This window comes from Acanthochromis polyacanthus, chromosome 10 (genome assembly GCF_021347895.1).
Source record: "Acanthochromis polyacanthus isolate Apoly-LR-REF ecotype Palm Island chromosome 10, KAUST_Apoly_ChrSc, whole genome shotgun sequence".
Lineage (NCBI taxonomy): Eukaryota > Metazoa > Chordata > Actinopteri > Pomacentridae > Acanthochromis > Acanthochromis polyacanthus.
In genome coordinates, this window is record NC_067122.1 from 3,642,143 (window position 1) to 3,668,884 (window position 26,742).

The following is a 26,742-nucleotide window of genomic DNA, read 5'->3' on the forward strand; positions in this document are numbered from 1 at the left end:
TTGTCTTTTGATGTAGTTGTTTGTGTCTCTGTTGTCATAATTCATATATTAGTGGTGATTTTAGTCTCTTTTTGGTCGTTTTGTGTATCTTTGTGGCCATTTTGTGTTTTTTTGTTTTGTGTCTGTTCATTGTCATTGTGTCCCGTTTAGTGTATTGGTTGTAGTTTTTGTCTCTTTGTGGCAGCCTTGTCTCTTTTTACGAGAATTTTGCGTGCCTTTGTGGTCATTTTATATCTACAGGGTCAATTCTTCGCTTTCTGTGATCAATTTGTGACATTTTTCTGTCTATTTGTTGTCATTTTGTTCCTTTTTGGGGTCAGTTTGTGTCTCTTCATCTTCATTCTGTGCGTCTTTCTACTTGTTTGTGTGTTTGTGGTCATAATGCATCTCTTTGTGGCACTTTTGTGTATCTTTGCAGTTGTTTTGTGTCTGGTCGTTGTCGTCTTGTCCCTTTTAGTCTGTTGGTTATAATTTTGTGTCTCTTTGTGGTCATTTTAAGTCTATGTGGTCAATTTGTGGCAGTATTGTGTGTATTTGCTGTAATTTTGTCTCATTTTATATCTCTTTGTGGTCGCCTTGTGGTCATTTTTAATTTTTGTGGACTTTTTGTCCTCATTTTGTCTTTTTTGTAGTTGTGTCTGTGTGGTTATTTTGTGTCTCTTTGTAGTTGTTTGTGTCTTTGTGGTCATTTTGTGGCTTTTTGTTGCTGTGCATGTCTCTAATTGTTATCATTTTGTCCCTTTTAGTCTATTGGTTGTAATTTTGTCTTTTTTGGGGCCTATCTGTGTCTTTTTGTGGTCATTTTGTGTGCGTTTGTGGTCCATCTTATGTCTAAAACTAAGAAACAAAGACCTCCTGGGATGTTTTATTAACAAAGTTTATTTACAAAAACACTTTAATGTCAGGTTTTATACATTCTCAGTAAAAAAAAGAAGAAAAGAAGCTGCGATAGAAAAATATCAGACATATTTACATGTTTTAAGAGAATTCTATTTACACGATCCGTCCTGTTTCTGTTCCTCCTCCTCCTCAGTACACTCTGGACCTGCAGAGACAAACACAGCGTTAGTTGTGGAGATGCAGGAGGAGAACCGGACCTGGAGGACGGCGTCACCTGGAGAAGGCCGATATGGAGAGCAGGCCGAGCAGGAACTCCAGGCTGTAGAAGGCGAGCAGGACGGAGCTGAGGATGAACTCCAGACGCAGGACGAAGGTCTGCAGCAGCAGGTAGTAAACGGCCAGAGCAGCGCACGGAAACAGGATGAAGACGGAAACGCAGGAGGCCAGAGAACGTTCACAGAGGTTCCCCTTCCAGCCTGAAACAGCAGAGACCCAGTTTATCTGAAGGAGCAGAGTTCTACCTTCAGACTGGGAATGAAGTTCAAAGAGGAGGGTCCAGATTTGTCACTTTTTAATGGACTTTTTCCATCATTTGTGAGCCTCAGAACTTCATCAGTCCAGCAGATAGAACCATGACATTTAGGAGGAGAAACATCTGATACTGATAGGAGAGGTGGACCTTTTTACAGATTTGGTTGATCTTTTGTGGAAAGCAGTCAGAAATAAACGGTCACTTCGTGTTCTGTGTCTCCATCTCTCACCGTAAAAGATCCGGAGGCTCTCCAGAGCGAGGAACAGCAGCAGCAGAACCAGGTCCAGAACCAGATTATCTGACGGATACGGCAGCATGACGCCTGAACAGACACCAGAACCACAACCAGGAAGTAAGAAACGCACTTCTCATTTCTGCTCACTGGTTCCATTATCAGACAGAAATGCTTGAAAAATATGTTTATTCTCAATTCTTATTGTTTTTGTGGTTGTTTTGTCTCTCTTTGTGGTACTTTTGTGTCTCTTTGTGGTTGTTTTGTGTCTATTTTTAGTTACTTTGTGTCTTTTTGTGGTGTTTTGTGTCTATTTTTAGTTATTTTGTGTCTCTTTGTGGTGTATTGTGTCTATTTTTAGTTATTTTGTGTCTCTTTGTGGTTGTTTTGTGTCTATTTTTAGTTATTTTGTGTCTCTTTGTGGTTGTTTTGTGTCTATTTTTAGTTACTTTGTGTCTTTTTGTGGTGTTTTGTGTCTATTTTTAGTTATTTTGTGTCTCTGTGGTTGTTTTGTGTCTATTTTTAGTTATTTTGTGTCTCTTTGTGGTGTTTTGTGTCTATTTTTAGTTATTTTGTGTCTCTTTGTGGTTGTTTTGTGTCTATTTTTAGTTATTTTGTGTCTGTTTGTGGTGTTTTGTGTCTATTTTTAGTTATTTTGTGTCTCTTTGTGGTTGTTTTGTGTCTATTTTTAGATATTTTGTCTCTTTGTGGTGTTTTATGTCTATTTTTAGTTATTTTGTGTCTCTTCGTGGTTGTTTTGTGTCTATTTTTAGTTATTTTGTGTCTCTTTGTGGTTGTTTTGTGTCTATTTTTAGTTATTTTGTGTCTTTTTATGGTTGTTTTGTGTATCTGTGGTCATTTTGTGTGAACAAAAATATCAAAAATGTTGCATCAATGAAACCTAAAATGAGAAAACTGCTCATAAAATGCTTTTCATTCTCAGTTCTTATTATTTGGATGAAACCTTTTGAGGTCCCAAAAACTGTTTTACGAGTAAAAACTATATTTGAAACAGATATAAAACATTTAAACGTTCTTTTGAATGAATGACGTCAAGGAATTTAAAGGTTTTCAGTTTGACAGATTATTTTAAATGAGAAAATGTTTTTGCTGAGCTGAAGGTGAGAAATTCAGACGGTTTTGTTTAATTTAATTTCTAAAATTCTCTCTAAAATGTTCAGTTTTTCGCTGAAAGCTAACAGTACAGTGAGATTTCTCAGTGACTGGATGCACAACTTTAACTGGCGATCACAATCAGACGTTTGAATGTTTTTATTCTTATCAGAAATGTTAGTTTGTGCTTCTTTGTTGTCCCTGTAAAGACACCGCTGGTTGTAAACGCTGAGTGTTTGTGGAGTTTGTGTTTGTGCAGCAGGTTAGAGGACCTTTGTAGACGAACATGAGGATCTCTGCCAGGTAGAAGGCGGCGAAGTACCAGCTGTTGAGGTAGAAGAGGATCTGCAGAGGAGTGGACGAGAGCTGAGGACGAGTCAAGGACATTTTCGAGAACGTGACGAGTCCTCGCGTCTTATCTGAAGCTCCCGAATGAGGAATCCTCTGAACTGCTGCTTTATCGGCCGTTAGATCAAAACCACAAATATCACCTCATCTTTGTGGTGTTAAGATTTATTTATAATTACTCAAAAGGTGCAACTGTGCCGGCATAAAGTTGCTGAAACGTATGGATGGATCCACATTTCTACTAAAATACAGTCTTTGGTCGACATTTCACCAACTTTTGAGTCCTTTTTGGACATTTTTTGGTAATTCTGGGCAGATTTAAAGTCTTTTTAGGGTACTTTTGAGTAGTTTGGGACATTTTGGACAAATCTTAGGCTGTTTTTAACTGTTCTTGATTCATTTTAGAAAAAGATATTGAACTCTTTTCCATTATTAAGGTCAAATATTTGAAAACGTGTCATCTGTTGGATCCATCTAAACATTCTTCTCACCACATTTCAAGGCTGTTGGAGTTCAATTTCTGGAGATACTGAAGGTTTATTTTTGAGGCCACAAACACAAACATTCCTGTAAACATCAAATTCTCACAATTCAGCGACAGTATTTTTAGTTTTGGATCATAAATAACAACTAAATAAGCTGTGAACAGACTCTGAGACGCTCGTTAGAAGCAGCAGATCGTTGTGAAGGATACGATAGTTTGATTTCCTGCAGAAAAAGAAGACAAAAACAAAATAGAACAGTGAGAGAAAGACTAAATGTGCACATTTTACAGCCGATAATAAACTTTAGAACTCTGGAGCGACATCAAATCCTCTCAGTAGATTTGATAACCGTCAGTTTTATTACTCTGATGAGAAAAAATGTCTTCAAATGTTTGATTTTATTCAACCAACAGTCCAGAATTATTTTTATTAATGACAAAAGAAAATCACAAATCCTGTCAGCTTTAGCCCCATAATAACAATAATAATAATAATAATAATAATAATAATGATGACAATATTCATAATGATGATAATACTAATAATAATGTGTTCAACCTTTTATGTACATTTTTTGCTTCAATAATTAAAATGATCAAATTTTCACTAAACTAACTGACAAATCAACTCATTGTTTCTGCTCTACTTTAGATATTATTGTTTTAAAAAGAAGAAATTCCAGCTGCTAAACTAATCATTGCTATTACTGTGAATTGATGTGTAGGTTTGGATGTAAAAGACGTCGTTCTAAATAAAATCAGGGTTCAGAGCGTCTCTTTTTCCACCATCTGCTGCCTGAACATCCTTTCAGCTGCTGTCGCTTCGCTCTCAGCAGACAGAAAACACCAGAAGGTCTGGTTTATTCTCAGGATGCTTCCGTCGTTTTCTGTGACGTTTGAAGGACTAAAAGCTGCTCTCAATGATTCCAGGTTCTCCAGGAAGATCTGAAGGTTTAATTCCTGACATCCGGTGAATCTTTTTGTGGATTTCTCCTGAATCAAACCTTGAATCTCCGCCTGTGTTTATTCAGATCACAGTCAGGCTTACATATCAGCTTTTTCTGGGTTTGAAAGTATCATTAGAGCCAAACTTAGACCAAGTTATTTCAGTTAACTTTCTCTTTCTGTAAATAAATTAATGAGGAAGTAATATGAAATATGGAACAAATATTGAACACGATCTGTAAAAATTAAATTTAGACAAAAAATAGCAAAATAATATAAATATATTTTGATCAAATAAAAACTAGTAATTACAAAAATTTAAATATTACACATATATTATACATATATAGAATATAATAATAATTTGTATTCATTTATTTACATTTATAATATAAATTTATATCAAAAATAACAATACCATATATATTTATGTAGATACAAATAATAATAAAAAATAAAACTATTTTTGCAACAGTGGATTATACAGGGTTAAAATACTAAAATATATTCATTTATTACATGTATTTATATATTTATTCTTTAATGTATTTGTTTATTTAAGGGTAACGCCTGTTTCTTTGCAATATTTCTATATTTCATGGGAATGTTCATGAAAAAAATGTATGAATTCTGGAATATTTTTTGCACAAAGATGCATTTAATGTTAAATTAAACTGGATTCCATACACATCTGTTTACTGACATATATATTTATTTACTATGAGTGTCGATTTTATTGTATTTATTATATTAAGTAAAAAGACTAAAAATATAAATATAAACAAGATTATATTAATATTTTATTCAACAAAAAACTTCCTGACAAACTGCTATTATTGTTAAATAAATCCCTGAAATGATTACTGATGAACTACAGGTTTGTTTTCTTCCTTCTGTTTGACAGTTTGACGGCAGTTTGTGCTTTTATATGAAGATTTGTACAACATCAAAAGTAGTAGTTGTAGTATTTTAGCAGTAATATTAGCAGTAGTACCTGGACTAAAGTGTACGCTGAGGTTCGTTAACAGGACCGACTTCAGTCTGAGGCTTTAATAACCGGACAGACGCTGAACACCGACATGTTTTCTGTATCTTTGTTAAGCATAAAACACAACATGAACTGAAGCTTTAGCCCTGTTAGCCTGCTGCTAGCTAACTGCTGGTTTCATGGTTTATTCTCAGCCGCTGTTTCCCGATAACCGTCTTTAAAAACTATATTTAAACGTTATAATCCTGCCGAGCACCCAGTTTCTACTGACGCAGTTTATTCGTCTGTTTGTTTGGAACAAAGAACTACAGAAACTCACCGGGCGCCATGTTTGAATCCGTATGGTTGCCGTGGAAACAGCTTGGGTGGGAGTGCTCTTTTTCTTCTTCTGTTGGTTAAAGCGGAGGGATTTAATTTAGCGACTTGCTGCTCCCTGCAGGCGGAGGACGGTTACTGCCAGTCGGTCACAGAGGCTTCCTGCTAATGAGTGATTTTAATTATTTTTTCTTTAATTTAAATAGACAATTGGATTTTTTTAAACCACAAAATGTTCATAGATAGAATATCTATTTTTTTATCAATCAAAATGTAGTATTACATATTATTAAATAATGTTTTCAGGTCTTGGTCTTAACATTAGAATTATAGTACTCTTTGTTTTTAGTATTTTAATTAGTCAATTACATTTCCGTTCTAAATAATGCTGTAAGGCTTTAAACTTTTAAATTATTTAGGAAAAATTTATATAATAGGCAAAATTTTAGAGTAACCCTAATTTAGAAGTTATTAAAGTAAATTTATATGCTAAATGATAATGTAAGTCCTTACCTTCATATGTAATTTGTTAGGTAAATAATATGTAATATTTATAATATTATAGGGCCTTGGCATAAATATTTAAATTAGCTGACGAAATTTAAATATAAACAAGACTGTGGGGTGTTGACCTTAATTAATATTTATATTTGGTAGGTAAATTTATGTCATTCATATCATTGTATTGTCTTATTTTTAGCTACTTATATCTAATATATGATATTGTATGGTCCTGACCTTAATATTCAAATAAATTTGCTTTTGTTTCTTTACTGTAAACTCTTTTGAAAAGTAAATAAGTCAATTTGAATTAGTTAATTTACATATTACCTGCAATTCGTGCATGTTAACTTTGGTTTAAATTGGGTTTTTATTTTAATACAGCTGGAAATAAGAGATTAAAGCAAATTATTTTAGTTTGATCATGCCTCTTGATTTTTCTTCATACTTTAACAATAAAACAATTGTTTAAAATCATATGTAAATATTTATACTCATAGAAACTGTGTGAGGAGATGTAATGCACTTTGCAGGCATATAACCTTAAGAACTACAACTCCCATTATCCTACGGAGGGAACGCTGATTGGCCGGAACCGTGCGAGAGTTTACGTGGCACTGCCGTGTCCGCGCATGCCAGGTGTGAGCTGAGTCCCAACAGGAAGATGGTGTCAGTCCCGATCAGGATGCGGTCGTGTGTGTTTTCAGTTTTGTTGCTGAACTTCTTGTGCAGCTCCGTGTCTTCTCTGTATTTTCACATCGGGGAGACCGAGAAGAAATGTTTTATCGAAGAGATTCCGGACGAGACGATGATCATCGGTGAGTGGCGGCGGCTAGCAGCTAATGCTAACAACTTTAGCTAGTTAGCTAATCGGCTAGCGGAGCTAAAGTTATGTGTCGTGTCCTCAGAAAGTCTGCAAACACCGAAATACAGCTCTATTTATTTAATATTCTCGCACAGATTTATACTTCATCATCATTTTAATAGGTAACCTCTAGAAATGCTCGTTTAGCTACAGTAGAAAGGCTGGTTAATGGCTAGAATCTGGGTTTTAGGGAGTGTATGTGGTGAAAATTAAATATATTGAAAGCTAGCATTAATCTTTAAGTGCATGTTTCTGCTCGTATTTTTCCGTTTAAACAGGATGTTGAATGAATTACTTCTCCTGCTAATAACTCAAAACTACATTGGAGTTGAGGGTTAAAATCAGATCTTCAGGATTGTTGAATCATTCTTTACAGTAAAGTTAATTAAAGTCCATTCTATTAGTTTTTGTGTAAATATAAAAGCAGCTTAATGAATTAGAAACCAACACGTTACAGCCCTGAGTCCTGTCAGGAAGTGGGTTAGGTGTCAGAACAGTTCTTTCTGCTGAATGTAGAGGAACAACTGCAAACATCCGGGGCTGCAGATAACAATTACTGTCATTGTTCATTAATTTTTGGTTGTTTGGTCTCAAAAATGTTTAATGAAAATGTCAATAAAGATAAAGATGGTGTTCTCAACTGTTTTATTCTGTTCAGAGACCAAACATATTCAGATTACTGTCCAAGAGATGGGATTTAACTGGAAAATGTTCACATATGGGAGCACGCAAGCTTTAAAAACACTTGAAAAGTTAGTAAATTACCTAAATAGTTGATAAATAACTTAATTATTTAGTTGTAATCTTTTTGCTTCTCCAATTTTATCATTTTCACACTTTCCTTGTTGGTAATTTGGGACTTTTGAGGTCAGTTCATCCTGAAAACAACAAGTAAATTCAGTCAGTAAATCCTTAAATAAGCCTGTTAGTTGCAGCTTTTTGCTTCAGATAATTAGTGACTATTTTTTCCACGTTAAATTGTGTTTTTGTGTTCTTCTGCAGGAAACTATCGCACTCAGCTGTACGACAAGCAGAGAGAAGAATATCTGCCAGCAACCCAGGGTCTGGGGATGTACGTGGAAGTCAAAGATCCTGACGACAAGGTGATGGAAACTTAAAAATCCACTTCAATGACGCATCTTTAACGTCTGTATTCTGTGTTGTCGTCGTTTCAGCAGCTTCAACGCACAAAGTAACCATAAGGAGACGCAAAATGACCACAAAAGACACAAAATGACCTAAAAGACACACAAAGAGACACAAAACGACCACAAAAGACACTAAATGACCTAAAAGACGCACAACCACACAAAACGATCACAGAGAGACACAAAACGACCACAAAGAGACACAGAATGGCCTAAAAGACACAAAACGACACAAAACAACCACAAAGAGAGACAAAATGACCACAAAGAGAGACAAAATGACCTAAAAGACACAAAGAGACACAAAATGACCACAAAGAGACAGAGACACAAAATGACCACGAAGAGACACAAAATGACCACACAGAGACACAAAACGACCACAAAGAGACACAAAATAACCTAAAAGACACACAAAAAGACCACAAAGAGACAAAAACAACCACGAAATGACCACAAAGAGACACAAAACGACACAAAACCACAAAGAGACACAAAATGACCTAAAAGACACTCAAAGAGACACAAAACGACCACAAAGAGATGCACAGTGACCACAAAGAGACGCACAAATTGACCACAAAGAGACGCACAAATTGACCACAAAGACGCACAAATTGACCACAAAGACCCACAAAACGGCCACACTCACAGATCTTGTATTCAGAACCATTTTTAGGTCGTCTCCACGTCTTTGAATAGAAACTAGAAGCAGTCACACCCCTGCAGATGTTGCTAATATCTTCTGGTGTCTCCTTTAGTTCTTACTCGTGTGTTTTTGTTCTCCAGATGAAACGGACTCGTCTTCATCAGGTTCTGACGTCTGTTGATTTTTCTCCTGCAGGTGATTCTGTCTCGGCAGTACGGCTCTGAAGGTCGCTTCACCTTCACGTCTCACACTCCTGGAGAGCATCAGATCTGTCTGCACTCCAACTCCTCCAAGTTCTCGCTGTTCGCCGGAGGCATGTTGGTGAGGAGACGCCGTCCTGTCGCTGAATCACAGAAACATTTAGGGCTGCACGCCGTAAAAGCAGATCAGAAAACACTGGCAAAAACAAACTGTCATATTCAAAACTGTTAAAAAAAAAGGCAAAAATAGTGATAAATATCTGTACAATTATGATGTTTTTAGTTAATTTTTAAATCTGTAAACAACAGTTATTTATAAAGCAACAGTCATTTAAATAAAGCACAATAAATAAATATATTTTAAAAATAAAAAAATATATACATATAATTAAAATCAGTGAAGCAAGAGTTATCTTTAAAAACGACAACAAATAAATAAAATATGTAAATAAAATCTACGAAACAAAGCAGCAATTATTTCAAAGAATATGTAAAAAAAATACATTTTAAAACATATTTGTGCAATTAACATCAATAAAAGAACAATTATTTAAAAAGTATCTACAAAAATGAATAAATAAAAAAATCTATACAATTAAGATCAATCAAACTGAAATCAATAAAACAATTTTTCAATATCTAAAATAAATAGATATTAAAAAATCTCTATATGTAATTAAAATCCAAACAAATTATTTAAAAAATCTACAAAAAATAAATCAATGAGTGTGTATATATGTATATATAACTAAAATCAATAGAACAACAATTTTCAAAAAAATACAAAAAATCGATGTGTGTAATAAATTGATGTGTAATTAAAATCAATAAAATAGCAGTAATTTAGAAAAATGTGCACAGCTTAAAGAAATGTACAATTAAAATCAATTAATAATTAGTTAAAAAATCTACATAAATAAATATAAAAATCTCTATATAATTAAACAATAGTTATTTAAAAATAGCTACAAAATAAATAAATATAAAAATCTAGATATAGAATTAAAATTAATAAAACAGTTTATTTTTAGATTTTTTTTAAATAAATGTTGTTTTGCTGATTTTTTTTTTCCTGTTGTTAAATTAAAGATAACTACTAAAACTTCTACACCTTTCTGATCATTCAGAGCCTCTAGTTATTAATAATGCTTTAACTTCCACTTTAACTGTTACTTTAAGTGCAGCTGGAGGTCAGTGATGATGATAACCGTGTTACTTCCTGCTGCAGAGGGTTCACCTGGACATCCAGGTAGGAGAACACGCCAACAACTACGCTGAGATCGCCGCCAAAGACAAGCTGACGGAGCTGCAGCTGAGAGTCCGACAGCTGGTGGAGCAGGTGGACCAGATCCAGAAGGAGCAGAACTACCAGAGGGTCAGTCAGGGGTCTCGGGATTTATTTAAGCTATTTAATTCTGTCCTGAAGCCTTTAACCTCTAACAGAGAACCTGAACTAAACACTTAAACTGACTGAAAAGTGCATCTGACCCTGAGTGATCCAAACACTGAAGGTCCAGATTCTAAACGACAAAGTTCTGATAGAAGTTTAACTGGAAGAACAAAGATCCTAAAACGGTCAGTTAGTGAAGATGTATCACTCTGACAGAGTTATTGGAAACTAAAATGACCAAAATATCTACAAAGACTCTCAAAACGCCTCTGTGCTGCACTGTCAGGACGATGCATTCACTGTGGTAGTCCTGGTGTGTTTGTGGTAATTTTGTGTCTCATTGTTGTCATTTTGTGTTTTTGTGGGTTGTTTTGTATGTCTTTGTTGTCATTTTGTGTTTCTTTGTGGTCATTTTGTGTGTCTTTGTGGTCACTTTGTGTGTCCTTGACATTATTTTGTGTGTCTTTGTGGTAATCTTGTGTCTCATTGTTGTCATTTTGTGTTTTTGTGGGTTGTTTTGTATGTCTTTGTTGACATTTTGTGTGTCTTTGTGGTAATTTTGTCCGTCTTTGTGGTCACTTTGTGTGTCCTTGTCATTATTTGTGTGTCTTTGTGGTAATTTTGTGTCTCATTGTTGTCATTTTGTGTTTTATGGGTTGTTTTGTATTTCTTTGTTGTCATTTTGTGTCTTTGTTGTCATTTTGTGTGTTTTTGTGGTCACTTTGTGTGTCCTTGACATTATTTTGTGTGTCTTTGTGGTAATTTTGTGTCTCATTGTTGTCATTTTGTGTTTTATGGGTCGTTTTGTATTTCTTTGTTGTCATTTTGTGTCTTTGTTGTCATTTTGTGTGTTTTTGTGGTCTTTTCATGTGTCCTTGTGATCGTTTTGTACATCTTTGTGGTCGTTTTGTGCATCTTTGTGGCTTTTTTGTGTGTTTTTGTGGTTATTTTGTGTCTTTGTGGTCATTTTGTGTGTAGTTAGACTGATCCTGTATTTTCTTTCTAATCTTTCTGAAGTGTATATTTCTGATCTTAAAAACACTGCAGTTCATCAGAGTTTAGACTCTCTTGTTTTACTTGTTATTTGCTGCGCCTCAGAGCTGTGATTGTCCACTGAGCGCCCCCTGCTGTCTGTCCCCCCTCAGTACCGGGAGGAGCGTTTCCGTCAGACCAGTGAGTCCACCAACCAGAGGGTCCTGTGGTGGTCCATCGTCCAGACCCTCATCCTGGTGGCCATCGGCATCTGGCAGATGAGGCACCTCAAGAGCTTCTTCGAGGCCAAGAAACTGGTGTGAGAGTGTGTGTGTTTATGTGTGTGTGTGAGAGTGTGTGTTTGGTCTCTACTGTCGGATGCAGTACTGAGCGGCTGTGGGGAGATGAACTGCAGGAGAGTACAACTGCAAAGACACACAATGACCGCAAAGACACACAATGACCACAAAGACACACAAAACAACCGCAAAGACACACAAAACAACCGTGAAGACACAAAACAATCACAAAGACAGACAAAATGACCACAAAAACACAAAAACAACCACAAAGAGACACAAAATGACCACAAAAACACAAAATGACAACAACGATACACAAAGTGACGAGACACAAAACGACCACAAAGACCACCAAAATAATGACAAAGACATACAAAGTGACGTCAAAGACACAAAAAGTGACGGAAAACAACTACAAAGATGCAAAAGTGACATCAAAGACACACAAAAAGTGACACAAAACGACTACAAAGACACAAAAAGTGACACAAAACGACTACAAAGACACAAAAAGTGACATCAAAGACACAAAAAGTGACACAAATCGACTACAAAGACACACAAAGTGACGGAAAACAACTACAAAGACACAAAATGACAACAGAGACGCATAAAATAATGACAAGGACACACAAAGTGACCACAGACACACAAAATGACCACAAAGACACACAAAACGCTGCCGTGCTTCACTGTCAGGACTATGCATTTACTGCGGTAGTCCTGGTGTGTCACTTTGTGTGTCTTTCTGTGGTCATTTTGTGTCTCTGTGGTCACTTTGTGTGTCTTTGCGTGCATTTTGTGTGTCTTTGCGTGCATTTTGTGTGTCTTTGTGGTCTCTACTGATGGATGCAGTACTGAGCGGCTGTCAGAAAGGATCCAGCCGCAGCGTTTGTTTGAAAACAACACGTTTGTTGTTGTTGTTGTTTTGTCAGCAGCCCCTCCCCTGGATCATGTGTATTTATTACCGGCTCTGTTTTTGTCGTTTCCGGCCGCTGGAGATGCTGTCGGAGGAAACTAAAGTCGGGTTTTCGGGCTGTCCAAGAATTCTGCCGCTCGTTTTTTCTGCTGCACTTGAACTGAATAAAAGTGGTGAAATGCAGTCGCTGATTCTTGAGGTTTCAGTTCGTTTGCGTGACATTTCAGCACAAAAACTTTGAATTGGAGGCAAAAAAAGAGCTGAAACTATCTAAAGAATCTGCAAATGTTCAAGTTATCCGTTTGTAATTCGGTTGTTTTTCAAGCAAACTGTGAAAAGCCGACGTTTCTTCGTCTAAAAAGAGAAAATTTGCTGGTTTTCTTTGTACCTTCAATTCAATATTTCAGGTAATAATTTGTTTAACGACACCCAAAATTAAAACAAGATTTCCGCAGATTTTTTCTTGATGCTTTTTGTTAGACGAAACAATCAACAATCTGCAGTTCTTCTAAATAAATTTATAGTTTCTGCCATTTCTAAAGTTACTGCAAATTATTGCACCCCCTGTCAAAAGTTTTAGGACGCTTTCTCATTCAAATGAATGAGAAAGCGTCCTAAAACTTTTGACAGGGGGTGTATTTAGTTTTTTTTTCCAGGCAAAAAATAGCAAGAAAAGGTTAAATTCATGCAGATTTCTGTCTAGAAGAGACATTTTTGCTTTTTTATATGGTCAGATTACCCCTTTTTTTTTCAAAACACACAATTCAAAGAAGATTGCTGCAGATTTTTGATGTTTTGTCCAAATCTGCAATTATTGGAAACTATTGCATTGGTTTTGTTATTTTTCAAGCAAGAAAAAGTGAAAAAAAGGTAAAATTTGTGTAGATTTCTGTCTGAAAAGAGCATTTTTTTTCTTCAATATCCAGTCGTATTAACTTTTTTTAAACAAAACGGAAAGTTTAAAGAAGATTTCAGCAAAAACAATCAAATGGTCAAAATAATCAACAATTCTTACAAATTATTGCATCGGGTTAGTAATTTTTCAAGGAAAAAAATAGCGAAAAGATCAGATTTCTGTGTAAAAAGAGGCATTTTCTGTGTTATACCGTCAGAATAAATGGAATATTTCAGGTTCTCAGGGTTTTGTTTAAACAAAATACTAAATTTAAAGAAGGAAAAACCGTAAAAAAGGTTAAATTCCTGCAAATCTCTGTCTAAAAAGAGACGTTTTTCTTCATTACACCATCAGATTAACTTTTTTTTCCAACAAAACACAAAATTTACAGAAGATTTCAGCAGATTTTTAGAACAAACAGTCAAAATAATCTGCGATTACTACAAATTGTTGCATCGGTTTCGTCTTTTTCAAGCAAAAAATAGTAAAAAAGGTTAAATTTGTGCAGATTTTTTTTGTTATTTTACAGTCAGATGAACTTTTTTTGTCACAAAACACAAAATTTTCAGCAGATTTTTGATGTTTTTTTCAACAAAACAATCAACCGTAACCAATAATCTGCAAATATTTTAAATAAATTTACAGTTTCTGCCATTTCTGAAGTAAAATAGTGACAAAAAAAACCCAAGAAGAGAAAATGTTCTTTTTCTTTCTCGTTGTAAATCATTTCTAAATGTTTTCTAATCCTTTTTATTAACTCACAAACTCAGAAACGTCTTTGTTTTTTCTCAGATGCGGTTCGACTCAAACCTTTTCTTCACTTCAGGGAAATCTGAGATTTTCTATTTGTCGCTACGTTCGAGCGAATGTGAATGTACTTCCTGTTCGCCTGAAGAGGAAAAACAAACTTTTAATGAACCTGAAAATCCATTTTGAACTCCTCTGAGATGCTGCAGAAATGTGAGAAACAAACACCTGAAGGCAGATTTAAAGACGCTGTGCACATCGTCTCCTCGGTTATTGAGGTTTACTTTCTTTTTTTAAATAATCTCCTGTTTTGTTGCTGGTAGCTTTCAGTTTAAATCAGTCTGAAGTTGCACTGGGAGTAGAGTTTGTTCTGGTTTGTGGGTGACGGACAGTTTCCTTTGTTCTTGTGATGTTTCTCAGCTTATAAAGAGTTTTTATACGCTGTAACTGTGTTGTATTTTCAGAGGGAAAGCAAAGTTTATTTGAAACATTAATTTGAGAGAAATGTAACGACAAAATGTAATAAAATCCAAACAAACACCAAACTCATTTTGTCAGTTTTTGTCAAATTTTTCATTTTGTGATGGTTTTGTTGTTTTGTGATTCGTTTTTGTTGTTTTGTCTTATATTTGTGCCTTGTTTTGTCATTTTGTGTCTTATTTTTGTTGTTTTGTCTTGTTTTTGTCGTTTTTCTTGTTTTATGTCTTGTTTTTGTCATCTTGTGTGCCATTTTTGTTGTTTTCTGTCTTGTTTATGTTGTTTTCTGCCTTTTGATGTTTTCCTTTTTTGTCATTTTGTGTCGTTTTTCTTGTTTTGTGATTCGTTTTGGTCATTTTGTCTGATATTTGTGTCGTTTTTCTTGTTTTATGTCTTGTTTTTGTCATTTTGTGTCTTATTTTTGTCGTTTTATGTCTTGTTTTTGTTGTTTTCTGTCTCGTTTCTGTTGTTTTGTCTTGTTTCTGTCTTTTCTATGCTGTGACTGTGTTGTATTTTCAGAGGGAAAGAAAAGTGTTTGAAACATAAATTTGAGAGAAATGTCACGAAAAAATGTATTAAAGTCCAAACAGTCGTTTTTATCAAATTTTGATGATTTTGTGTGATGTTTTTGTCGTTTTTGCTGTTTTGTGTCTCGTTTTTGTTGTTTTCTGCCTTTTGTTGTTTTCCCTTTTTTGTCGTTTTTCTTGTTTTGTGACTTGTTTTGTCATTTTTGTGTCGTATTTTTGTCATTTTGTGTCTTATTTTTGTTTTCTGCCTAATTTTGTCATTTTGTATCTTGTTTTTGTCACTTTGTGTCTTGTTTTTGTCGTTTTCTGCCTAATGTTTGTCATTTTGTGTCGTTTTGTCATTTTGTGTCTTGTCGTTTTCTGCCTAATTTTTGTCATTTTATGTCTTATTTTTGTCATTTTCTGCCTAATTTTTGTCATTTTATGTCTTATTTTTGTCATTTTCTGCCTAATTTTTGTCATTTTATGTCTTATTTTTGTCATTTTCTGCCTAATTTTTGTCTTTTGTCATTTTGTGTCTTGTTTTTGTCATTTTCTGCCTAATTTTTGTCATTTTGTGTCTTGTTTTTGTCATTTTCTGCCTGTTTTTTGTCTTTTGTCATTTTGTGTCTTGTTTTTGTCATTTTGTGTCTTGTTTTTGTCGTTTTCTGCCTAATTTTTGTCATTTTGTCTTATTTTTGTCATTTTCTGCCCGGTTTTTGTCACTTTGTGTCTAGTTTTTGTCATTTTGTGTCTTGTTTTTGTCGTTTTCTGCCTAATGTTTGTCATTTTGTGTCGTTTTTGTCATTTTGTGTCTTGTCGTTTTCTGCCTAATTTTTGTCATTTTATGTCGTTTTTGTCATTTTGTGTCTTATTTTTGTCATTTTCTGCCTGGTTTTTGTCTTTTGTCATTTTGTGTCTTGTTTTTGTCATTTTCTGCCTAATTTTTGTCATTTTCTGCCTAATTTTTGTCATTTTGTGTCTTGTTTTTGTTGTTTTCTGCCTAATTTTTGTCATTTTGTGTCTTATTTTTGTCATTTTCTGCCCGGTTTTTGTCATTTTGTCTTTTGTCATTTTGTGTCTTGTTTTTGTCATTTAGTGCCTTGTTTTTGTCGTTTTCTGTCTCATTTCTGTTCTGTTTCTGTTGCTTTTCTATTCTGTAACTATGTTGTATTTTCAGGGGGGAAAGAAAAGTATTTCACTTAAATTTGAGAGAAGTGTGACGACAAAATGTAATAAAATCCAAACAAACTGTCGCCTGGTTACTGGAGTTAAACTTGTTGGAATTTTTCAGATTAAATCTCACCTCTATCCTCAGGAAATTCATTGTTGGGTAGTTTCATGTTTTTTTTAATGACATTTCATATAATTAGTAATAAAAAATCATAAATGCAGTGGAGCACATTTCCAAACTTTTGAATAGAACCTAAAGAGTATTTATATGGACAGGAGGATTGGTAATGAGGGCGATGTCCCGAACCGTTGTGGTGAAGAGGGAGCTGAACCTCAAGGCGAAGCTCTCAGTTTACCGTCCATCTACGTTCCAACCCTCGCCCATGATCATGAGCTCTGGGTAGTGACCCAAAGAACAAGATCGCAGATACAAGCGGCTGAAATGAGCTTCCTCCGTAGGATGGCTGGACTCAGCCTTGGAGATAGGGTGAGAAGTTCAGACATCTGGAGGGAGCTCGGAGCAGAGTTGCTGCTCCTTCACCTCTAAAGGAACCAGTGGAGGTGGTTTGGACATCTGATTCGGATGCATCCAGGGAGAATTCTTCTGGAGGTTTTCTGAACACGTCCACCTGGGAGGAGACCCCGGGGTAGACCGAGAACCTGCTGGAGGGATTATATATCTCTTCTGGCCTGGGAACGCCTCGGGATCCTCCAGGGAGAGCTGGAAAGCGTTGGTGGGAGGAGGAACGTCTGGAATGACCTGCTTCATCTGCTGCCTCCAAGACCCAACCCTGGATAAGAGGAAGACGATGGATGGATCGTGGATCGTTTAATATGTTGCCTTCTATTGCAACATGAATTCAGATTAAATTCAGCTGTATAAAAATATCTGAGCAGTCTCTGCTTTTATATAGATGACGGTGTTAAAAAAAAATCTGGTTCTTCACTGGTTTAATCTGTTAAATTTCACAAGATAAATACAGATTTTGTCTGTAAAACATGTAAAATAAAATAATAATCTCAAACATGTAGTGGAGTTAGTAAATGTAGAAGGACCTCTGAGTTTTATTGAGCCCAAACTGCTGGACTGTTCTTTTAAATTAAATAAATGGTGATGAGTACCTTTGCGTGTCACCGCCGTTTCCACTCGGACCCATATCGAGATCGTACCGCACTACAATCGGCTTCTGTTTGACGTTTCTCTCCGTGAATTGAACCTGAAACGTTTCTCTGGTCGGTGTTTGTGGTGTAAAATGTGACTTTCTGCCGCGGTGAGACTCTAACGGAGCCTCGGTGACAGTCGGTGCCGCTGAAGGAGGCCGAGAGGCTGCGATTCCGGAGCGGCGGTGAGTCCGTCCCGCTACATGCTACGTGTCCAGCGGCGGCGGCTGGCGAACGGAGCTAGCTAACGGAGCTAGCATGGATCCAGAGCTGTAACCGGGACTTTATCGGCTCACAGGCACCGAGCAGATGTTCAGCAGCTGGAAACCGCCACCGCGGAGCCAACATGGAGGACGGTCCGGTGTCCACCAGCTAACCGAAAGGAGATGGAGGCTAATTTAAGGAGTTCCGTCTGAGTTTTAGTTCAACTGGAGTCCAAAAATGATGTATTCATCGAGGAGGAAGCCTGTTCTCTACTTCAAAGAGGAGAGGAGGTAAAATCAAACTCATATTTTTCTCTTAATTCACAGTAAACACTCCAAAAAAGCAGCTTAGTGAGGCTCTGGAAAAGTCTTGTTTAATTTCAGTCACAACAAGTTGAAAATGTGTTTCCTTTGCTGTAGACCTTAATTAAAATATAAATTATATTATCAGAGACAGAAGTTATTCAGAGTGTTTTACAGAGACATATAAAGAAAAGAAAAGAAGAATCTGCAGAATAGCACTAAAATAATACCAAAAACAGCAAAGTAAAGTTCAACAAAGTGTGCAGGTTGTTTGGATTACTTTATCAGTAGTAATTACATTAAATAGTTTTTTTTTTTACAAAAAAGTACAGACGTTGTCGTTCTGTGTGACGTAATAAAGAATAAAATTCTGCAGAAATTCCGTTCATTATTGTTCTTTCTAACCTTTGAAGAAGTGACACCGCTAAAGTTCTCCACCAGGAAGAGAAGTGAGTAGGTTCTCTGTTTGGACCAGAGGTTCCCAAGCTGTGGTTCACTGACCCTCAGAGGTCCTCATTGTTCATTTTAATTTACCGGATTTGTAAAGATCTTAAGTCTGTCAGCTGGAAACTTTTTCATTTTATTAATAATGATGCATGCATGTCATGTTGAATGTTTTATTTTTGATCAAATAATTCAGCCGTTAAAGCAAAAATAAAAATGGAAATGCATGAAAAAATTATTTTATAGTTCAGGCTCAGAGTCACGATTCTAACTTTATGGTTCCTGTTGGGTTTTGTCAGCGCCGATGGGATGTTTTGAGGAATTTTTGACGATAAATGAAATTAATCTCGCGTTTAAGATGCTGCAACCATCAAGTTTAAAACTAAAATTTCTGCAGCTCTGTTTTTTTTATTCATGAGACACAGTTTGGGAACTTTTGTGGTCCAGTTTGTCGACTTTCTGACTAATTTCACTGCATGTAAGAAACAACGTTTTGCCTTTATTTACCGTTTATGTGCTGATATCTTAATTAGTTCATCAACTAATCATTTAAACTTTGGAAGAAATGTTCAGGAGAGCACCTGTAACATAAAATGTGTGAAAATGCAGCATGTAAGAGTTTATAAATAAGACAGAATGGAGTTCACCGTGCAGTTTGTTGGTTTGCTGTTTGGTTCTGATGATTGTTTGGATCAATACTAACGACTGAAACTCTAACTGGGATTTGTCTGTTGGAGCATCAAGATTTTACAACTTGATTCACAATTTAGTCAATAATCGTCACTTCTCACTGACGAGTTCCTTCATTATGTTTTTAAATCTGTTCACCCTCAAAAGGATGGTTTCAGGAAGGTTTCTGTTCCCTCTGTAGCGACTGATTATTGCCCTTACTGATCAATAATCAGACAAGTTTAAACCTGGAATCTGGTATTTTCAACCTTTTTGCTCCTGGCTTTTAATTTGTTGATTTTGATCCTGAACTTCCTGCTCTAGAACTTGATATTTTTGACCTGGAACTTGTTGATCTGGAACTTCCTGGTTTTGACGTGAAACTTGTCAGTGTTCACTTTGAACTTGCTGGTCTCAAGTGGAACTTTCTGGTCTTGACCTAGAATTTAGTATTCTTGACTTTGAACTCGTTTGGTTATTACCTGGAACTTTCTGGTTTTGACTTCCGACTTGGTAGTTTTTACCTGTGACTTGGTTCTGATCTGGAACTCACTGGTCTCAACTTTCCAATCTTGACCTCGAACTTGTTGATATTTTTGACCTGGAACTTTCTAATCTTAATTGGAACTTGCTGGTTTGGACGTAGACCCAGATATTTTCAACCTAGACCTTGTAGGTCTTGACTCGGACCTTGCTGATCTTGACCTGTAGCTTTGTGGTTTTGACCTAAAATATGATGTTTTTGACCTGATGCGTGATATTTCTGACTTAGAACTTCATATTTTTAGTCTGGAACTTGCAGGATTTCACTCAGAACCTTGTGTTACCTCATGTAATAAAGTAAATCCTGACGGTTTCAGTAGATTTTGAACCAGAACCCAGACAGAACTTTGATTTCCCCTTTCCTCTGTGTTCCAGGTTCCTGTCTGGTAAATGTACCATCTACAAGCTGTTCGGTCTCTGCATGGTTCTGGTTCTGGTCTCTCTGCTCTGGCTGCAGCTCAGCTGTTCAGGTGACATGTCCTCCATGACACAAGACGACCCCCTTGTCCACCAGCAGCAGCCGCCACCACCGCCCTGTCAGGGGTCTGTGGCGGACGACCCGTCCTGGGGTCCTCACAAACTGGCGCTGGTGGTTCCGTTCAGAGAGCGCTTCGAGGAGCTGCTGGTGTTCGTGCCCTTCATGCACACGTTCCTCAGCAAGAAGAAGATCCGCCACAAGATCCTCATCATCAACCAGGTGGATCACTACAGGTGAGGGCCACCACAGAAGAAGAAACTACCAAAGTTTAGTCTTCACAGGTGTTTGAGTCGGTTAAAATTAACTCTGGTTAGTCAGGTTTGTTTTCATGGTGAGAAAACTTTAAAATCGTCAGATCAAAACCATGTTTTCAGTGTCTAGACACACAAAAACAAGACAGAAAACAACATGAATGATGCATCAAACAACAAAAACAATACAGAAAATAGCTGGTGTCCAATGTGTTAAAATGCTCTGATAGTTCTGACCAACCACCTACCAACATGCACCTAAAGTTTACCCAGAGTTACCTTTTTGAAGTTTACTCTGATGAATTATCAGAAAACAGAAACACATCCAGGAAACCCTGGATTGTTTCTAGGACTCTAAACTGTTCACACTAGGATACATCCCATAATACTGAAGCTCAAAGGTGATTACAGAAGAAATGAACAGAAACCAGATTTAGTGTTTAGACTGGGACACCTGGATGGATGGAAAACTGATCTGGTGTCAGTTTTTAACAGATGTGTTTTTCATCCCTGAAACCTTCTTGTGTCTGAGTTTCTTCAATACTTTAGCAGGTTTGGAACTTCTTGGGTTTTACCTAGAACTTGTCATTCCTGATTTGGTGCTAGCTAGTTTTGACCTGGAACTTTTTAGTTTTGACTTGGAACTTCTTCATTCTGACCTGGAACTTTCTGTGCTTGACCTAGAACGGTACTAGCTTGGTTTGACCTGGAACTTCCTGGTCTTAACTTGGAACTTGCTGGTGTTGACCTGGAACCTGATGGTTTTTGACTTACAGTTCACCTGACTTGACCTGGAACTTTGGATACTTGACCTAGAACTGGATATTTTCGACTTAGAACCTTGATCTTGACCAAGAATATTTCAGTCTTCACCACAGAAAACCATGTTCCAGATATCTGGTACCATACAGGAATAAAATGAACCAGAAATCCCAGTCCGTAGTGGTAACTGAGACGTGTTGTTGTGGTTTCAGGTTCAACCGGGCATCCTTGATCAACGTGGGCTACCTGGAGAGTGGCAATGACACCGACTACCTGGCGATGCACGACGTGGATCTGCTGCCGCTGAATGACGCTCTGGACTACGGCTTCCCCGAAGACGGTCCGTTCCACGTGGCGTCACCGGAGCTCCACCCGCTGTACCACTACAAGACGTACGTGGGAGGAATCCTGCTGCTCACCAAGAAGCACTACCACATGGTACTGGTTACCGGGGCTCCGAGGGGTTCAGCTAACGCTAAGCTAATCAGTGAGCTCGGAATCATGTGCTCCTGCTCATTTACACTCTGTTTCTAAAGCTGTTTAGGTCATTAACCTGAGTTCCAGGTGAGGCTGAATCCAGGGTTTACTGGATGTCTGACGGTTGGAGGAGTGTAGAAAGATTGTGTTTTAGCTGTACAGGAGAAGACAGGGTTGATTAACTGTAGTTTTTTTAATTTAAAGACTTTAAAGAATTTAAAGATCTGACATGAAATTCTTACAACTTAGCTTAGTCTCATTTTTGCCATTTTGTGTCTCATTTTTGGCATTTTTGTGTGTCGTTTTCATTATTTGGTCTAATTTTTCTTGTTTTGTTGTCATTTTTAGCATTTGTGTCTCATTTTTGTCATTTTGTGTCTAATTTTTCTTATTTTGTGTCTCATTTTTATCACTTTGTGTCTCATTTTTGTCATTTTGTATCATTTTTATAATTTTTTGTCTCATTTTTGTGTGTCGTTTTCATTATTTGGTCTCATTTTTGTCATTTTGTATCTCATTTTTATCATTTTGTCTCATTTTTGTCATTTTTGTGTGTCATTTCATTATTTGGTCTAATTTTTCTCGTTTTGTTGTCATTTTTATCATTTTGTGTCTCATTTTTGTCATTTTGTATCTAATTTTATCATTTTGTGTCTCATTTTTGTCATTTTGTATCTCATTTATCATTTTGTGTCTCATTTTTGTGTGTCGTTTTCATTATTTGGTCTCATTTTTGTCATTTTGTGTCTCATGTTTATCATTTTGTCTCATTTTTATCATTTTGTATCTCATGTTTATCATTTCAAGTCTCATTTTAGCCATTCTGTCTTGTTTGTTTCATTTTATGTCTCATTGCGGTTGTTTTCTTTCTTTTCATACTGTAGATAATTTTCTATTTCGATGTTTCCTCTCCAGCCTGAACGTTTTAAATGTGTGTTTTTTTTTGCAGTGTAACGGGATGTCGAACCGGTTCTGGGGTTGGGGCAGAGAAGACGACGAGTTTCTACCGACGGCTGAGAAAAGCCGAGTTACAGGTGAGAAGCTCGTAGGTGAATATTTATTCAAGTTTTCCTCTTTTCTCTGAGTCCAGCGTCACTTTTGGGATCAGATAACGAGTCCTGAAGAATGTGAAGGCGTTTCTAGAGCAGCCAGCTTCCAGATCAGTGAACACGACCGACTGGTTTCTGCTTTATTTCAGCTGTTCAGACCTCACGGCATCGACACCGGGTATAAAACCTTCCTGCACATCCACGACCCGGCCTGGAGGAAACGGGACCAGAAGAGGGTCGCCGCTCAGAAGCAGGTACGAGGATCTAGAGAACACTAAGAACACTTATTTCAGAACACGACGAAAAAACAGAAAACCCGGCAATAAAACAAGGAAAAGCCATCGCCATAAAATCCATCTAATATTAAATAAATAGTGGATTTTCTGTACTGATAAGTGTTTTTTAGCTTTGTCTTCTTGTAGCTCCAGAATCTAAACACTTCCTGCTCTTTTTGTCGATGAGTTGACTTCACTTAGGTTTTCGTTTTAGGTAATAAATGGAGTAAATCTGCTGCATTAATCAGATGAATTTAGAATATTCTGCATAAAAAACAGCAGTTTTCTGTCTTGAAAATGAAGCCAAAGCTTAGTGTGATAAAAATGACAGTGACGAGTGCCAGCAGAAATCAATATTAGTTGATTTCTGTAACAGTTTTTAATAATGTCCACTCTACTTCTGCTTTGGTTTAAACCTGAGATCCAGCTGTTTCTGTGCGTCTCATTTCTGTCATTTTGTCTCATTTTTGTCATTTTGTGTCTCATTTTTATCCTTTTGTCTAATTTTTGTCATTTTTTAATCTCATTTTTGTCATTTTGTGTCTCATTTTTGTTAGTTTTTGTCTCATGTATAATTTTGTGTCTCTTATTTTATGTCTCATTTTTCATATTTTGTCACTTTTGTCTTGTTTTTGTCATGTTGTGTTTCATTTTTGTTACTGCTTGTCTCATTTTTGGTCCTTTGTGCCTCATGTTTATCATTTTATGTCTCATTTTTCTTCTCATTACTGTAATATTTTTGTCTCATTTCTTTCAGTTTTTGTCTCGTTTTTGTCATTTTTTTGTAATTTGTCTAATTTTCGTCATTTTTTTCTCATTTTTTTGTCTAATTTTTGAATTTTTTTAATCTTTATCCTTTTGTGTCTTGTTTGTGTCATTTTGTGTCTCATTTTGTTATTTTGTTTCTCATATTTGTCATTTTGTCTCTTTTTTCTTATTTTTTAACTGAATTTTTGCCATTTTGTGTCTCATTTTTGGTCCTTTGTGTCTCATGTTTATCATTTTATGTCTCATTTTTCTTCTCATTACTGTAATATTTTGTCTCATTTCTTTCACTTTTTGTCTCATTTGTCATTTTTTTTGGTGATTTGTCTATTTTTTTTCTCATTTTTCTTTTTTGTCTAATTTTTGAATTTTTTAAAATCTTAATCCTTTTGTGTCTTGTTTGTGTCATTTTGTGTCTCATTTTTATTATTTTGTTTCTCATATTTGTCATTTTGTGTCTTTTTTCTTTTTTTTTAACTGAATTTTAGGCATTTTGTGTCTCATCTATCGTTTTGTGTCTCATTCTTTCCATTTTTATGGCATTTTCTAGTATATAAACCTGCAAACTGTGAGTTGTCTAACCTCTCTCGTCGTACCCCCTCTGCAGGAGCAGTTTAAGGTGGACCCGGAGGGAGGCCTGACCAACCTGCGGTACCGGGTGGATTCCCGGCAGGAGCTGAGCATCAGCGGAGCTCCCTGCACCGTCATCAACACCAAGCTGGAGTGCGACCAGAGCCTGACTCCCTGGTGTCTGCTGGGATGACCTGTTCCACCGGTACGAGCCGGATCTAACCGGACTAACGAACAAACTACTAGAGGTACATCTGGACTGTAAGAACTGTGACCGACCGGAGCTGCTTCAGGACTTAAAACTAAGACTCGTCGTCGGTTGTTCCTTCGTGCAAACAGAGCGACGGACGCTTCATGAACAATCTGCCGCATCGTGCTGTAACTGTTTTTGTTTTTTAGCTTTCTATCCACGGTGAAGATAAAGATTTATCGGTCAAATATTGAGTTTTTTTTTTTATTTCTGTCTGACAGGAGAAGCAGTAAGTATTTTTTATTTAAGTTTTGCTACAATAGATCCCTCAGTGACGCATTACGTTCACCAAAGTATAAAAAATTACAGGATTTATTTAATCATGTTGACTTTTGTTCTGTTATTTAGTGTTTAGATTGTGGGCGGATTCAGAGAAAATCAGCCAGATTTCATCAAAATATCCCCAAATCCTCCTCAGAACATCTGGTTCTTCATCTCCAGTAACTTTATCAGTGATCAGAGTTCCACCTTCACATGTTTCCCGAGTTATAAACGGGAGTCCAAACTTTTTTTTTCTCTACTGAAGATCGCCCCCGAAAAGACTCAAAATCCCCACAGATGACACGAAATAACCTCAAAAAGACATAAAATCACCACAAAATCACTTCTAAATTACACCAAAAATGCTGCAAACATGCACAAAAAGACACAAAGTAACGACAAAATGTGCAAAATCAATTATAAAATACTCAAAATCCCCACAAATGATTAGAAATTACCTCAAAATGACACAAAATTGCCACGAAACACCACAAAATCACTTTTAAATTACACCAAAAATGCTGCAAACATGCACGAAAAGACACAAAATGACGACAAAAATGTGCAAAATCAATTATAAAAGACTCAAAATCACCACAAATGATTAGAAATTACCTCAAAAAGACGTAAAATCACCATGAAAAGGAGAGATGTTTGTGATCATTTGGGGTTATTTTGGACGTCTTTTGAGTCATTTTGCACAGGCTTATGGGGTAAAAGTGTCTTTTCTGACCATGACTACAACAATGAATCTGTAGTCCTGACAGTGAAGCACAGAGGTGGAAGTTTAATGATACGTAGCTGGAGAAAAACTGGAACAAAGCATGTTCTGGGTAAACTTTAAGGCTCGTATCGTCATGTGTTTAAGAAGAAACCAGGGTTACTTTTCCTATGAATGCTTCGTATTTCTTTTCTTTGGTGAACGCAGCGACTTTCTCCATCTGAGCCAAACCAGAAGAACTTTTTATTCTTGTTTAACGGATCACAGGAAGGTTTTCAGATTTCCAGATCCTTTCCTGCTGTTACAGAGAGGTCGGTTGTGTTTGCAGACGAATTAAAAACTCAGACGGGATCTATTTCTGTCCGTTTAAAGTGTTCTTGGTGAGTCTTTAAGTGTTTGTCGGCGACTTTTATTTATGACCATCCAACAGGTCTGGTTCAGATTATTTAAGCCGGGATTTCCAAAACGTTTGTCGTAGTTTTGTTTGTCCCTCATGCAGACCTCCAGACTCTTAAAGTTTAGATTTATATCATGAAAATAAAACTGAAAAATGAACTTTTAACTTGACTTTGCATCTTGATTTTTAAGAAAACAGGTGCCCACGGTTTAAGGTTTGTTCTTTTTTACGTCTCATTTCAGTGGAGTTGTTTCAGATTGCTTAGATTTACACACAAAAAAATGGATTTTCTTTGTAAATTTAAACCTGCAGACGCTACCCAGAGCTCAGAAATCCCATCGTCGAAGCTTAAATCAGAAGAAAAACTGGTTAAAAGTGGAGCGTTAGTTGGTCGAATGCCAGTTTTTCACACTAATAATAACAGAATTTGCAGAAACAAACAGAAAAATCCTTAAACCTGGACTCTAGAGTTTCAAATAAGTTAAAGTTTGTTTGTTTGTGCTTCATGTAGACCTCAGACTACATTCATATCATGAAAATGAAGCTTAAACATCAAATTTTAAGTTGTTTTTACACCTTGATTTGGAAAAAAGCAGGTTCCAAAGTTGAGATTTCTTCTTTT

The 26,742-nt window shown here is 36.3% G+C and overlaps 3 protein-coding genes across 4 annotated transcripts; 2 read left to right on the plus strand and 1 right to left on the minus strand.

Moving 5' to 3' along the window:
* Positions 1-861: 861 nt before the first annotated feature.
* tmem216 (transmembrane protein 216) lies at positions 862-5,866 on the minus strand. Its single transcript, XM_022215434.2, has 6 exons — positions 5,802-5,866; positions 3,760-3,773; positions 2,990-3,083; positions 1,602-1,694; positions 1,115-1,316; positions 862-1,045 (listed from the first exon to the last, which is right to left on the minus strand). Exons 1-6 carry the CDS (start codon positions 5,809-5,811, stop codon positions 1,030-1,032), a joined length of 429 nt encoding a protein of 142 aa, XP_022071126.1. The 5' UTR covers positions 5,812-5,866; the 3' UTR covers positions 862-1,029.
* Positions 5,867-6,908: 1,042 nt separating this feature from the next.
* tmed9 (transmembrane p24 trafficking protein 9) lies at positions 6,909-14,930 on the plus strand. Of its 2 annotated transcripts, XM_022215433.2 has the most exons (6): positions 6,909-7,116; positions 8,166-8,266; positions 9,156-9,281; positions 10,389-10,535; positions 11,696-11,839; positions 14,431-14,930. In XM_022215433.2, the coding sequence occupies exons 1-6, from the start codon at positions 6,963-6,965 to the stop codon at positions 14,572-14,574; spliced, it is 816 nt and encodes a 271-aa protein (XP_022071125.1). In that variant the 5' UTR covers positions 6,909-6,962; the 3' UTR covers positions 14,575-14,930. The 2 variants fall into 2 exon arrangements, with proteins under 2 accessions (XP_022071125.1, XP_051810453.1); XM_051954493.1 differs by lacking the exon at positions 14,431-14,930 and having other exon boundaries at positions 6,918-7,116; positions 11,696-12,926.
* Positions 14,931-17,726: 2,796 nt separating this feature from the next.
* Positions 17,727-26,285, plus strand: b4galt7 (xylosylprotein beta 1,4-galactosyltransferase, polypeptide 7 (galactosyltransferase I)). The gene is given in 7 exon segments (XM_022215435.2): positions 17,727-18,196; positions 20,240-20,575; positions 21,568-21,793; positions 22,782-22,832; positions 22,834-22,866; positions 23,031-23,135; positions 24,529-26,285. Coding segments are annotated over 7 exon segments (960 nt in total). The 5' UTR covers positions 17,727-18,143; the 3' UTR covers positions 24,685-26,285.
* Positions 26,286-26,742: the final 457 nt, after the last annotated feature.